Here is a 14,206-nt window from a genome sequence, read left to right as displayed (position 1 = left end):
AAAAAAATGAATTAGCGAAAACTCGATGAATAAAATATAACAGTAATGAATTATTAGTGAAGGAAGTAGGTATTTTTTTTAATAACATTTAATTGTAAATAATCACATTCGAAGAAATTCAATAGCATATGACTTTTTTGTATTTGTCTCAGTTCATTTGAGTTGCAGGAAACACTTAACAATTAGCGTATGAATTATCGGTTTTGCTGAGTGTATTTTTGTTAGGGTTGCTAAACTTTGGTAACTAATGAAATTAAATTATTTAATAAAATATATAATAATACTAATAAATTAAATGCATACCATCATTATTTATGCGAGAGTGTGTTTATGTATATATTACAGATAAACAATATGATAAAGTGAAATTAGCTTTACTCAAAGCTGGGTAATTTAGATTAGCAAAGCATAAAAAAAAAAAATGATTCTATTTAGTTTTTATACAATGCCTTTTATTATTTATTAATATTTAGTAAAAGAACAACACATGCGAAAGATTCTGCTTGTTTCTGATGAAGATTTATTCCACCAGAACAAATACTACCTATTTTATTATTTCTCTTTTTATTAATAATGATCGATTTAGATATTTTATATATACGTATTGGGTTAATTGTCTATATTAATTATTATTCTATGAAAGCGTTCCACTGCTGAGTCTAGGGTACTCAATGAAACGTTACGGAGTTTTGCCAGCCCTAGTAATTCTCCTAAAAATTTGAAGAAAACACTTCATGCAGGATTTATTGATTTGGGACCGTGTGACCGGGGTGTTTTCAAGGGTTTTTTGGAACATTCTAGAACATTCGGTGAGGAGACGAAGCGGGGAAGGAAGGTGTGATGCTAAGGGTACTGAAATCATGAGTTAGTGGGGCCCAAGACGTGATCGACAACACCTGAAAAATTGGAAGGCTGGGTCTCAAATCGCGGTTGATATTTCATTTAATTTTAGTAACAAAGAGAAGCTTGTGTGAAAATCTAAGTTTTAGTGTCGTTCGCGCTAATAGATAAAATCTAGTATAATAATTGTAGTTTAATTTAGGGTTTAAGTCGTTAGACCATTTAGGAGACGTCGCGTGTGAAATTTAAGGAATTGTTATTTTCGGGTGATTTAGTGAGAGATCGGGAGTGCGTGTCTAATACTTTGTTAGGGCATTCGTACTGAATTTGTTTATAAATAATCTAGTATTTAGGAAACGCCGCGAGTTAGTCTATATAGTGCTTACATTTGTAACAATAGGTAGACCATTGCTTTAGTGTGCGGGTTATATAGTGTTAAAACTCTAATTCGAATCTAGAAGTGATTTAGGTCTTCAGCCGTGTATAAAATACTTTGTTAGGACATTAATGTTCGTAAAGAGCGTGCGATAGGGGTAAGACTGTAATCCGAATCTAGAATAGATTTAGGCCTTCAGCCGTGTATATAATATTTTGTTAGGACGTTAATAATATAGTTGTGCAATAATACAGTACTCAGGAAGCGTCGCATATTAATTTATATAATAATTACGTTTGATAGTTAGAGTCAGTGTCCGCGAGCGCGTGTGTGAGACAGTGTTAATAAGACTTTAATTCAAATCTAGAGCTGATATGGGTCTTCAGTTCCTGGTCTATATCCTTGTAGGTGCAGCCTTCTAGATGTCTTGTAATAGGTGAGAGGTCACCTCTCAGGTATGTGATTTGCATTTACTATGATAGGATACCTACTTATTTTGGGTATCTATCGTTGAGATTTGTTTACGTTTTTTTTTTAACAGTTTCACGTGTGTTGTGTATTTTTTTGACACATTCTAATTATAATATTGCGAAACCTTATTCGACTGATATTCTTTTATTAGTTGGATGAACAGTTACCGAAAAATAACTTAAATTATCTAGCAAACACTAAACCTTGATTTTGTTTAACAACGAGATAAAATTGTACCTTATAACATTTTTATAGAGTATTTATATTGTTTTGAAATTATCAAATTATTTCATATATCTAACTTTGACCTTTTTTGTCACATTTTAATTATAATAATGGCAATTTGCTACGTTGAATTTATTTTTATTACTTCAGCTAAACTATAAAATATAGATTTCATTTAATTTAGTTTTATTCAATCAATTAATCTTAATGTAGAGTTCACAGTAGTTAGGACACCTGGAGTAATTGCAATTTTATTGATTACACGCACATTCTGAAGGTGTCCATAGATTAAGCAATGTTGTTTTACTTAATTATAAGAAAAGGTAAACTGTGACAACTTGGTACAATATACTTGACCAATGTTATTGTACGGAAGGATAACAGTAGCGGTTTATTATATCCTTTTTCTTTGGGTATTATCGGTATTGGTTTAAGGTAACTAAGGTGAGGTAAAATTATTTATTAAAGATATATTAATACATAATATTGTGTATTTAATTTCATGTCCTTTCTGCTGAATTAGTGGACATCTGCAGAATGGAATTAGAAAACCAATGAAGTTTGATTGATTTGTTATCTTAGGCTGATATTTGGCATATTTATTACAAATTATAAAACTTTGTCTTGTCAAATTAAAAGCCTTTGTGGAAGATGATACTAAGTTATTTGCGATGATGTTGGATCACCTGTGTTCCTTCCATCGCCCTGTCAGATTTACGCCTTGATATCCATGTATATCTCGTTTATGTCTGATTAGCGTATTCCTAGAGCTAGCCGATAATTATTAGAAGTACCTACTACAATACACAGTGACAGTGTTCATGATCTTATATGGAAGGTCTTTCCATTTCCATAAAGATTTAGGACTTCGAGTGTATAAGTTGTTACTGAGATAATTAGCCGCGTGGTCGGATTGGTTGGTATTTAACTTAGGCTTCTGTAAGTTAATACTAGATTAACTTTCAGTGCTTGGTGAACACTAACCCAACTTAGATAAGTCTACTACCAAGGCTTATCGGATAGCGAAATTATATTTCAAATGCTGAATTATCACCTATGTGATTATGATATATATATTATTAATTGATAATTAAAATTAATTAATTTCTTCTCTACTTGCTGTACTCAAGGTGTGTAATAGGGATTCTTATTAGTAAAGACTAGGCAGGGTTATGAGGTGGGCCTATTCTTCTTCCTTACCTTTATCCTCTGTCTTCTTGTTTCTTTACTTATATAAACCATATGTAAAACTAGTTTACATTAATGGATATGATTTCTCATCTTGCATCAATTAGTTACTCCAAATCGTGACCCCGGATATCTCCGGATTTCTATGTATATATACTTGAGTTTAAATGACATCGCAGTGTTTTGTGAGCGGAGCTATGACACTATTAACAGTTTCATATTTACTAATTACAATAAGGTATAACAAATACTTTTATTGTTCTACAACGTTCCTGATTGATTGTTCCTGTTCAGATACCCATTCTCGTGAAAGACTGAGATGTGGTACACTAAATAATGCTTCTGTTTGCCGCTGCATCACCAATGTACTGGTTTGCATAGACTTACTAGTATTGCAGACTATATTGTGCTCGCCTGCGTTGACACAATATGAGTAGCAACATGCTCTCCCTGTCTGTTGGACCTTGTGGACTATATTGTATTCGTTGAGACGATACATACAATGTAACAGTCTACAGTTCCAGAGCCGGCTCCAAGCCATGGCTACATCGTCGTGCTGGTCTGTTCTGTGTGAACCAGTGACTGGTTTATGTATTCATCAATTGAAGACGCCGAGTTGTATCATTTCATGTACATTGAAATGCTATTTGCACTACGTTTTATGCAGAACCTACTGTTGATGGTCTCTATGCTACGTCACAGACATGGCAGGACATTTATACTTAAGGTATTCCGTATAACGAATATCTATTGTTTAAACAATCATCATTTAATAGCGTAGGTGTATATATTTCTATACCTTCTACGTCCCGGAGTATGTAACCGGCGTGTCATACACGATACGTGAGCGGAGGTGGTCTGTAGTGAAATAACATCTACACAAGCAGACTGTTGTGGGGGCTTCGTATACCTCAAATATATTTTTTTACATGAGGTGGGCATCCTTTCCTTATTCCTTAATCCCCTTCCAATATATTTACATGTCTTTTGGAAAAAAAAATCTATACAGCATATCACTATATTTTTATGATTATCTCACGTACCTCTTAAAGAATCGCGGGTTACCTACTTACTTATTTATTTAAAACACAACGTAATGTTAACAATAAGGTCCTAATCAAACTAGACGATCATATAAAAAAAATTTAATATGGCCATTTAATAGATCCATAGTATCTTGTATACTTTGATGCTTGGGTTTATATATTTTAGATTATGTATGTATATTACTTATATACATATATACACATATAAGTTTTATATATGTGTTACTGTTATGATAAAGTGCTGGTCATGGTATTTGGTCTTCGTTCGTTCCACGTGTTGTCGGTGTGGATGATGATAATGTCGTGGAAGGCGACGATGGTTATGTATGTTGTTTAGGAGAGGGGGGGTATTCGTTACAAATCTATTGTTATCAGTTCGTGGAAAATATAAATTAATGCTTCATGTGCAAAAATCAAAGTCGTAGCCATTGAAATGACAAAGTAGTAATAACGTTAAATTCTTCTTCTGTAAAAATTTGGTTTAGTGTACATACGCGCTTTGTACCAATAATATATAATATGTGTATTTGCACTATCGCCGATTAATTGTAATTCATAAAAATAAAAGCATTATTGTAAATTTATATGTAAATTAATCCCCCTTTGCTTATGTAACAAAGGCATGTATTTAAATGATCTTTTTAAATTTGCAAAGGCAGCAGGCAAAAAAATGTAAACGGTCATCTTTTTTAATGATTGATCCTCCTTCACTCACATATAACATAAATTAAATCGATCGATATTTTAATCTGTACTGAGTTAAGCAAAAAATTTTTGGTTTGTATAAATTGACTTTGATAGTTTTCTGTTGGGCCTTAAAACTAAGACAAATGAGCGTTAAAAATAAAATGTAGATACTTGTTCTTAAAATTAAGTAAATGTTGATAATATTTCTATAGTAATATTTATTAATTTTAATATAATTAGACCTGAAAAAATTTTCGGAAACTCAAGCAAATTGGTTTCTGATACTAGTCGGTCGCTGTCGTGACACGCTCGCTTCGCTCGTTCGGCTCGTGCTGCTTTTTCAAATATTAACCTAACCTACTGAATAAAGGGTGCAACCAAGAACTGGTTATAAATGTCATAATCGTTACAAGAAAAGAGCAATGATAAAAAAAAGTATCATATATTCTATTTGAACACCAAATTTTTATTTTAGTATTCGAAAACATAATAATATTGTGAACCATGAATGCAGTTCATTTATAATTTATCCGTATATAAACTAATATAAATTGAACAATTAATATATAGGTACATCAGACATAAAAAGAAATATCGTTTATTTAAAAAACTGCACCTTTTACAATAGAGATATTATTTATTTGAGGATCAAATAATATTATCCCCATAACAAACATAAGTTATTATTGAAAAATTAATTAATCCGGTGAAACGTCACTCTAAACATTAACCTTATATCATAACAGTTAAGGTAAACTTCTGATTGATTTGTCCCGCACGATGTTCTAAAACCGACGATAAACATGTTTTCAAAAACATATCCTAATATTAACATATTATAATCCAAATTGTTAAGGTACATTTTAAACATGAATAGCGCATTGATGAGTGAGAAAATTGGAATACCAAATACATTAACTGCCTCTGTGGCTGAATGGTTGCCATGCCGGACTGCCATGCAGAGGTTCCAGGTTCGATTCCCGGGCCGGGAGAAATATTTGTATGGTCTACATTTATTTCTCTCGTGAGTTTGGGTGTAATTTGTGGTTGTCTATATGTGTGTCCATGGCACCCGTGACACAGGGTTTCCCTAGTGCGGGGCTATGTTGAGTGGGTCCGTTATTAAAAAAAAATAGAATGAAAGAGTTTCGGTACATATCACATATGTACAACGTCTCAGGCGTCTAGATTACCATCATTCGCACGACTTGTTCGTCCCGTTACTCGATATTATAAAAAAAATGTGAACAGAGCTATTTGGTTGGTATGGCATATCGTCCCCTGGTACGCCGAAGACGGTGGTTTTATTGATTATAATTATTAAAGATCACCGACATGTGGGACAGGGCCTCCACTGAAATAATCCCAATAGGTCTTTACACAGTCAATCTATCGCGCGCAATCTGAAGCGATTGCTCGTGTTCGTTTTTGTTATAACAGAAAGAGCGTTCGTGTAAAGGCTAATAGCGCAGGATAGACCGCGCGAAACTGGCGGATTATTTCCAGCTGATCCGTTTCATTTTAAAATATTTTCTATTCCCATCGGACCCCTAATGCCCGCTGCATTAGGGATCCGATGGGAATATGTGTGTATTTTATTTAGTTTATTGGAAATGGAGAACATTAACTGTACTATAACTTACATAACTATATTAACTTTGTTTTCAAAACTTGTTTTTCTCTTGACTGTACTTGCCTTACAAATACAGTAAGGGGATCCACTGGGAGTTGCAAAATGTGGAAGGGATCAGTTGCAATTTAAAATTGGCGGTGGATCAGTTTTGGGGATCAGATGGGAATAAGTCAAAGCGCGCGAGATCGCGCGCGCGACAATTGCGCGCAATTGCTGTATCACGTGCGATAGTGTGTGTGTGTAAAGTCCACTATTTGTTTTGTGCGCAAACAGGGTAATTCCTGTAAACAACTTGATGATATCATACCTTCTTCGGTATAACTCTGCCCACGTGCTGCACTTTAGTTTAAACATGTAATGCACACTTTATTTTACGTAGTACGTTACCAATTGTCCATAGATACTCTACGTCAAGGAATGATTTGCCACCGTAACATCTGTATTTTATACCAATGTACTTTTATCATAGTCTTTACCGCGTACTACCATTACAATACATATATGGAGTAAAGTGACCCTTACATAGTTCTTCTTACGCTGTTATTTTTTTTAATACCAGTTGCCGGGATGAACACATCGTGCGCCTAGTGAATAAGCGACAAGCTTGTCCATAACAGTTGCAGTGCCACTAAGAGCTTTAAATCGCAAAGATCTGAGGGGCCCTGAGACATAAGTTGACAAGTCCCATGTGCCTGTATTTTCACCAGCACCCTTACCCTTCAAAACCGGAACACTGTAATGCTGACATTACTGTTTGTCGGCAGAGCTATGTAAGGTGGCAGTACTTCCCTGGACGAAATCTTTCACAAGGAGCTCTACTGCTACTATTGAAGTAGATAAAAATGTTTTATGATCAGCCGTGTTTACAAGAAAATTGCAATTTCAAGTTTTTGACTTGCAATGCAGGTTTGATTGTCTTTAATTCTGCTATTCTAATTTAACTGCAAACATTGCCAAAATTCTATAAATGAATGGTAAAACTTGAATGACTAAATAGATGATACGAGTATGCGATTATTATTATCTATCAAACTACAAGTCCTCAAAGACAAACTTATATCGCATTTTTTCCACAAATCGGTTTATTGGTTTCATTCAATAGGATCAAGATAGGATGAAAAATGATTGCAGCAATAATAATAATAAGATTAATTGGATTTTCAGGAATTTCAGCTGTCATTCTAGACATTCAGACACGTTATCATGGACCTTATCCGGATTTGGTGTTTGGTCTTCGTACGTAATTTCGGCGAAACTCGCCTTTTTGTTTTCTTTGTCATATTCAACTCATATTAAATAAAAGAATATTATAAAAAGTATTATAAAAAGGTCATCGCGCTCACGCTCTCGTAACGTCACCGCGTTTACCGCAGCAAACTAAGCGATACCAGCATTAAGAACAGTCCACTTTTACCGCACCGACCGCAGCTCGCTGTCGTCCAGTTTGTGACCTAAGTTTGTGATCAACATAGTTCTCTGTTATCCGTTAAATCTTAATTAACTTTTATAATATAATTGAGCAGGAAATAGAAATAAAAAGAAAGGGAGGAAGATCAAGAAAGACGTACAGTGAACATATGAAGACGAACATCAAAGTAAGCAGCTAGTATCAAGAGATTAAGGAGCTGGCTATGAACCGTGAGGAGTGGAGGAGGCTACACCGACAAGAGCCTGACTCTTAAATAGGACGATGATATGCTTAGCTTACTCTTACTAGGACAACGAAATGAAAACGCACTCAAAGATAAACTACTTAATTAAACTATGATGCATGGTTTCCAAGTTGGAGTAAACTGGCACTGGTTTAACTCGCTAGAGACAATTACTAGCTTTCAAGCAGTAGTGATTGTAATTGATAATTTAATATTCTATCGCCTATCGACCACCTTGTGTCCTATTTCTGGCGCTAAGTAGTAATATGAACATTAGTGCGTTTCGGTTTAGAAGGGTAAAGGTGCCGGAAAATTACAGGCACAAAGGTCTGTCAGGATGACAGGCGCAGTGAAAGCGCCCCTAAAATCTTTGTGATTCAAAACACTGATTGGCTTTGCAATGGTTATGGACATATGAGCATGTCGCTTACCACCAGGTGCAAGACTTGTTTGTACCGTCATATGGTGTGATAAAAAAAAGACTAAAGCGGTAACGCTTCGGCAATAAATGGCCAAACTTCTTTCATTTCAATATAATTAAGATTAATAATAGATACAAATGACAAACTGATGTTAAAATTAGACGTCATCTTGGAAAAACAAGATCATGCCTGCTGAGGTCACAAATCGATTTCGATACTAGTAGGCCAACAGTAAAAATAGGAAGAAAAAGATGATAGGGCAAATTATTAATCGTTACAATATCATAGTCATGACAATGCGTTTTTACAAATTTTTGTATCCTAACCTAAAGTCGGGACAGCCGCGGTTCTGCAGTGAGAGAACGCTTATTGAAACCGGATTCGACGCGCTACATTGATAAAGTGTCCGTGCTGGCTAGGGGAAAGCATTTCATTCCGCGTACAGTATGTGAAGCTATCGAGAGTAGACGTCATTCAAATTTTAACCGTAGTAGAGGATGGACCCTTCAGCTTGAAAATAGTGTTAGGTACTACGTCTGTGGTTTGTGTGAATGAGACTTTAGGACGTGATGTGGGTAGTGTAGTGTGCAATCATACCCAACATTTTAATAAGAATGTAGTAAACGAACGTAGTAGCTCGCCTTCGTCGCTGCCTGTCCTTGCGCTCGTAATGAGTGACTGGGCTGTCCGGGCTTTGGTGAGCACGTTTCGTCGAGTCACCGTTACGCAAGCTCATGATGATTAAGGACCGCGGAATGGTTCGAAACATATCGAAAAAAGTTGGACTTAAATGATGCATACAGCTACGGCAGTTTTCTAATAAAAATTTAGTCTTCACCGCTATCTATCGATAAAGCTTACGACCATATTTACATGAGCATTTAAAACATAACAAAAAATGGGAACACTACAAACATCATTCTACCAAATAAATGGTCTGTATTGCAATTTAGCGTTTGTTGGCACAAACTTAATTGCCGTTCAGACGTTCCCAACGTTAAAATGAAATGAACGACTTTGAAAATTTAAGGTTGAGGCGTTAACCGTTTGGTCTTCAATTTGGTTAATTTAGCATTGGCTTTGAAATCAAACAAGGGTAATATTAAAATTAGTGCAACTTCTTAAACATATTATTTGGCGGAACTAACAAGTCGTGATCCTTGTGATAAGTGACACGCCAATCCGTAACAGTTGCAACGCCACCCAAAGCTTTAAATTACAAAGATCTGAGTGGCACTGCCGCATGCGTCCGAAATAATTATTGTAAGTAACATAAAAAAATACTCTACCAAATTAAAAGATCTTGGATTCAATTGACAAGCGTCAAGAGGCTTATAGGCGACTCGGAATTAGTAGAGGCAAAGCTGCAGAGCCTTGAACACCGCCGTAAAGTTACTTGCTTATCGATATTTTACAGGATATATCACGGAGAGTGTGCGATGGAATCACGCGATTTAATTCCACCTTCTCCTTTCTATCATTCGGGAGATTAGAAGTAGGCTTGGATTCCATGTTATGGATATTCCTAAGTTTCGCACGAAGCGTTACGCTTCCACATATATATGACGAACGGCTATGGAGTGGATTTCCCTGCCGGCAGTATTTGGGTGTGCATGCTCCATCGTCGACCTCATTGTCACTTTCCATCAGGTGAGATGGAGGTCTAATGCGCACTTACATTTGTATAAAAAAAGACAATCAAGTACAAGCTTCATACTTGGCATTGTCCTAATTTTGACGAGTATTACTTATTTGATGGACGGATGTTGGACGGAGAACGAAAGTACAGTTTCGTGTCCGTGATTCAGACAAAAGTAACTTTGTTGTTGTTTTCTCACGTTGCTTAAAAAACATTTCCTTGTAAATCTCGACAGGAACGGAGATTGACTGAGTCATTACTCACTATATTAAACAAAACAGGTAATCCCTTACTTCCCGGTCTCTGAAATAGTGTACTATTCGTACGACATGTTTTTAGTTCCCAATATAGAACGGCAATTCCATTGTATATTACAAAAGTGTCATTACAATTTTGTCCATTATTTCCTTTGTGAAATTCAACCGTGCACCATATTTTTATGGACAAACGCAGTGTAGTCCATCCTGGACTGAATTTGTCAACAGGCATCAGCATCGTATGCATAGCAAAAGTGTACAGAGGCCTGAGTGTAAACATGTAATCATTCAAATTTGACTATAGCGTTTGCGTTAAGATTTTTGTTTAGAGTTTAATTTAGGTCGATTAGAATCCGGCCGGATTGAAGGAATTTTTCCTAAGTGTTCGACCTTTGTATTAATAATTATAACGAGCTAGTGGAGTAATTTTATATAAAATAATGTAATATCACAGCGGTGAAATATCCTCACATTCAATAAAACACTCAATCAGTGAATAGGGATATCTCTAGCCAGGACTGGTAGTTGTAAAGGTGCCTAACTGGGTAACGAAATACTTTCATAGGTTTCTCATAGAGGGCGCTACGGCTGAAAAGTCGTTTAAAGCCAGCTACAAAGGTTCGACATACAAGCACATAGAAAAATTCGTGAGGTCCGCTGGTTCGTTCCGTGGCTTACGGTTCGAATCCGGTCAGATGGAATTTTTTCTAAGTGTTCGATGTAGTGTATCAGACTAGTGGATTAATTTCACAAAAAATAATTGATCTTCATAGTGGTGAAATATCCTCACATTCAATGAAACATTTAGATATTAATATGTTTATAAGGTTTAAATTAAAATCTTATGCGATACTTAAGTTTACATTTGAAAACTTACACGTATTCGTTCGAAAACCGAAAAAAGACGGTTTGAAATGTCACAGGGTTCATTTTATCACTAGGTGAACAAGCGACACTTGAATTAGGCCCGAGTTTTATAAATTTGAACAGTCCTGAATTCGGGACGAATTCGGGTGCAGTGCGAAACGCGCTACAAGCCCCAAATGTATTAGCAGCACGTGTGATGCTGAGGGTATTGACAAGTGATACCCATTCTTTCCTTATCAATTCACCATACGGCCACGCCGGCTCAATGCGAGTTGTGAACCTTCTTCTTATAGGTTTCATCACGATGTTTTCCTTTATTGAAAAGCTCATGTTAAATTTAAAGTTTCGCACATAAATTCCGAGAAACTCAGAGGCACGATTCGAACCCAAGGCCTCTGTTTGAGACACTGTAGCTTAAATCATTAGGCTACCACGCCTTTTTTCTCAAGGCATTACAATTAAATTCAACGCTAGATTTTAAGGCTTTCGTGGTTATTCACTAAATTTTATCACTAACTACAGGTTTTTTTTATCACGGTATGAGTTATTTTTGTTTTTCCGATGTTTTGGAACAGTTACACGCTCCATGGTCACGGGTTGACTGGAAATGGCTTTGGTTGATTCCGCACAAACTGGAAGTGTTGAATTAATCAGTTTGGAAAAAATGTAAAGGAAAATTGAGAATATACACTGATATTACTATATGGTGTTAAAATATGATTCCTAAAAATATACACAATAGAAAACGAAAAACACAAAGTTATTTCGAAATTTTATAAGAAAACCGCAGTATTCAACTTTATATATACCAATGACTATTTTTACACCAACTGAACCAAATAGAACACGTATAGTATACAATACACATTTTTCAAATGGTTTTGGTTTCGTTAGAAAAAAATCTGAAATAAAGTCAGAGTCCCTGCCACTCGACTAAACAAAATGAACCGAATTAATACGGGAAAATTTTTAATTAGAGCTGAGGTGGTATACCTCTGAAGAGCAGACATTTGTCTACTTTCTTTAGCTGTTGACGACTACCTTTATCTTAACTATTTGTGGCGTTACCACTCTCACTCACTTTTTTCCGACAAACCACACTGACTGTAACCACACGCGAAACGAAATCGAAGCATTTTTGTTTTTATTTTTAGTAAGCACGAGCACCGGATTCGCCTTTGGATTCGGAATCGGGAAAACAAAAATAACTCATACCGTGGTAAGAAACCTGTATTCATTCGAAAGTGTCATGTTTGTTGTACCAAGTTGAATTACCACGGTATATATACGAGAGAAAACATTTCCTCACAGACTGCAGCACGCTCATACCTAGGTACCTTAGGAAATTTACCAGTTTTTGAACCCATTTATACCATTAAAAAGTTATTCATAAATTCAAATTGTAAGTACTTATTTCTTGACCAATTTAATCTGTTAACAATTATTACAAAACACGATTGGATTACATTTTCTCGACGGAATTAAATCCTAATATAGATACTTATTATTGACCAAATCTTGTTTTATTTATAATACAAATGAAGTTATACGCAAATGTCGGTTGTAAATGTATGTTATGATCATGGACCATTAAGTCAAGAGGATTGCTAATCTTCGTACAACACTGATCGTAACTCTGTGAAAGGTCAAAATTCCGTCATTTTGGCACTGATCAATATAGCCTGGAAGTAGTTTATATTAATAAAATGACCGTGGATGTCATTGACTTACAAATAAATGGACGACGGGTCTAATACAAAAACCACGAAAAAAATGTCCCAAGTCAACCTATTCGAAATTTAAATTGTAATGTCATCGCAGTATCGCGCTGTCAGTCGAACAAATGAAGACTAAAGCGGAGTTTGGCGCTCTGTATACGATTTTAGCGCCTTACAAGTGCGGACACTTTTTAGCGCGGACCCGACGTCCATATAATTGTAAGTCAATGGTGGATGTCAATTAATTCCTCTAGGTAGATACCAACAAAAGGTGAGTTACGAACTAATTAATAAATTAATGCTTCTTAATATAAATAGATAACGCTATTCCTAAACAAAATAAACCATTTAAAGTAAATTTGGGAATAATCAATCAATGAATCAATCAGCCTATTGCAGTCCACTGCTGGATATAAGCCTCTCCAAGTGTACGCCATAGTGCCCGATCACCCGTTTTCCGCATCCATCCACTATTCGCGACACTCTTCAGATCGTCGTCGGTCCATCTTGCAGGGGGACGTCCTACGTTACGTTTGTCGAGACGTGGACTCCACTCAAGAACCCGACTACTCCATCGCTCATCGGTTTTGCGACTGATGTAGCCAGCGCACTGCCACTTCAGCTTGCTACATTTCTGGACGATGTTCCAGACTTTCCTTAACGAGATACCCAGCGTAGAACTTTCCATAGCTCGCTAAGCGACGTGTAGACTGTGAGCCAGTTTGACCGTCATAATCCATGTCTCGACTCCGTAATAGAAATAAGAACAGCGAGCAATAAGTTCGAAATAATGCCAAACTTCAAGGCTAAAAAACAAAGGAACTTGATTTTCTTGAACTCTTAAAGCGTTTCAGTGTTGTAATCTCAAAAATAAGAAGTATAATAGTCATTTTATAGTAATACTTACAACCATAGCAACTGTGTGTGTACAAAGCCATCCGGCCAACAAGGTTCCGATGGTTCCAGCGACTAAGCCCGAGTTCTTGAAGGCAGCAGGCATGGCCAATATACCGGTACCGAGACATGCTTTCAGGAAATGCAAAATTGCGCCCAAAGTTCTGTAAACAATAAAGTACAAACTTGAATGTGCCTAATGGACACCGAGTATATAACCAGAAGTAGAGACGAAATGTCATTTAATTTGTTTGAAAACTATTCTGCCATATTATTACAGTGACAACTGTG

At 35.9% G+C, this 14,206-nt stretch overlaps 1 protein-coding gene across 1 annotated transcript in view; it reads right to left on the bottom strand.

Annotated features, from left to right (window-relative positions):
• The window catches only part of LOC113235289 (proton-coupled amino acid transporter-like protein CG1139), a 41,464-nt gene that overhangs the window by 20,460 nt on the left and 6,798 nt on the right, over positions 1–14,206 (bottom strand). The window contains exon 3 of the mRNA XM_026470948.1: positions 13,929–14,079. Within this exon, the coding sequence (XP_026326733.1) occupies positions 13,929–14,079 (151 nt within the window). The remainder of the gene's footprint in view (positions 1–13,928; positions 14,080–14,206) is intronic.

Source organism: Hyposmocoma kahamanoa, unplaced genomic scaffold, assembly GCF_003589595.1.
Source record: "Hyposmocoma kahamanoa isolate Upper Pololo Valley unplaced genomic scaffold, ASM358959v1 87, whole genome shotgun sequence".
Taxonomy (NCBI): domain Eukaryota; kingdom Metazoa; phylum Arthropoda; class Insecta; order Lepidoptera; family Cosmopterigidae; genus Hyposmocoma; species Hyposmocoma kahamanoa.
Note: the sequence above shows the minus strand (reverse complement) of the source record. Positions and strands in the feature narration are given on the sequence as shown.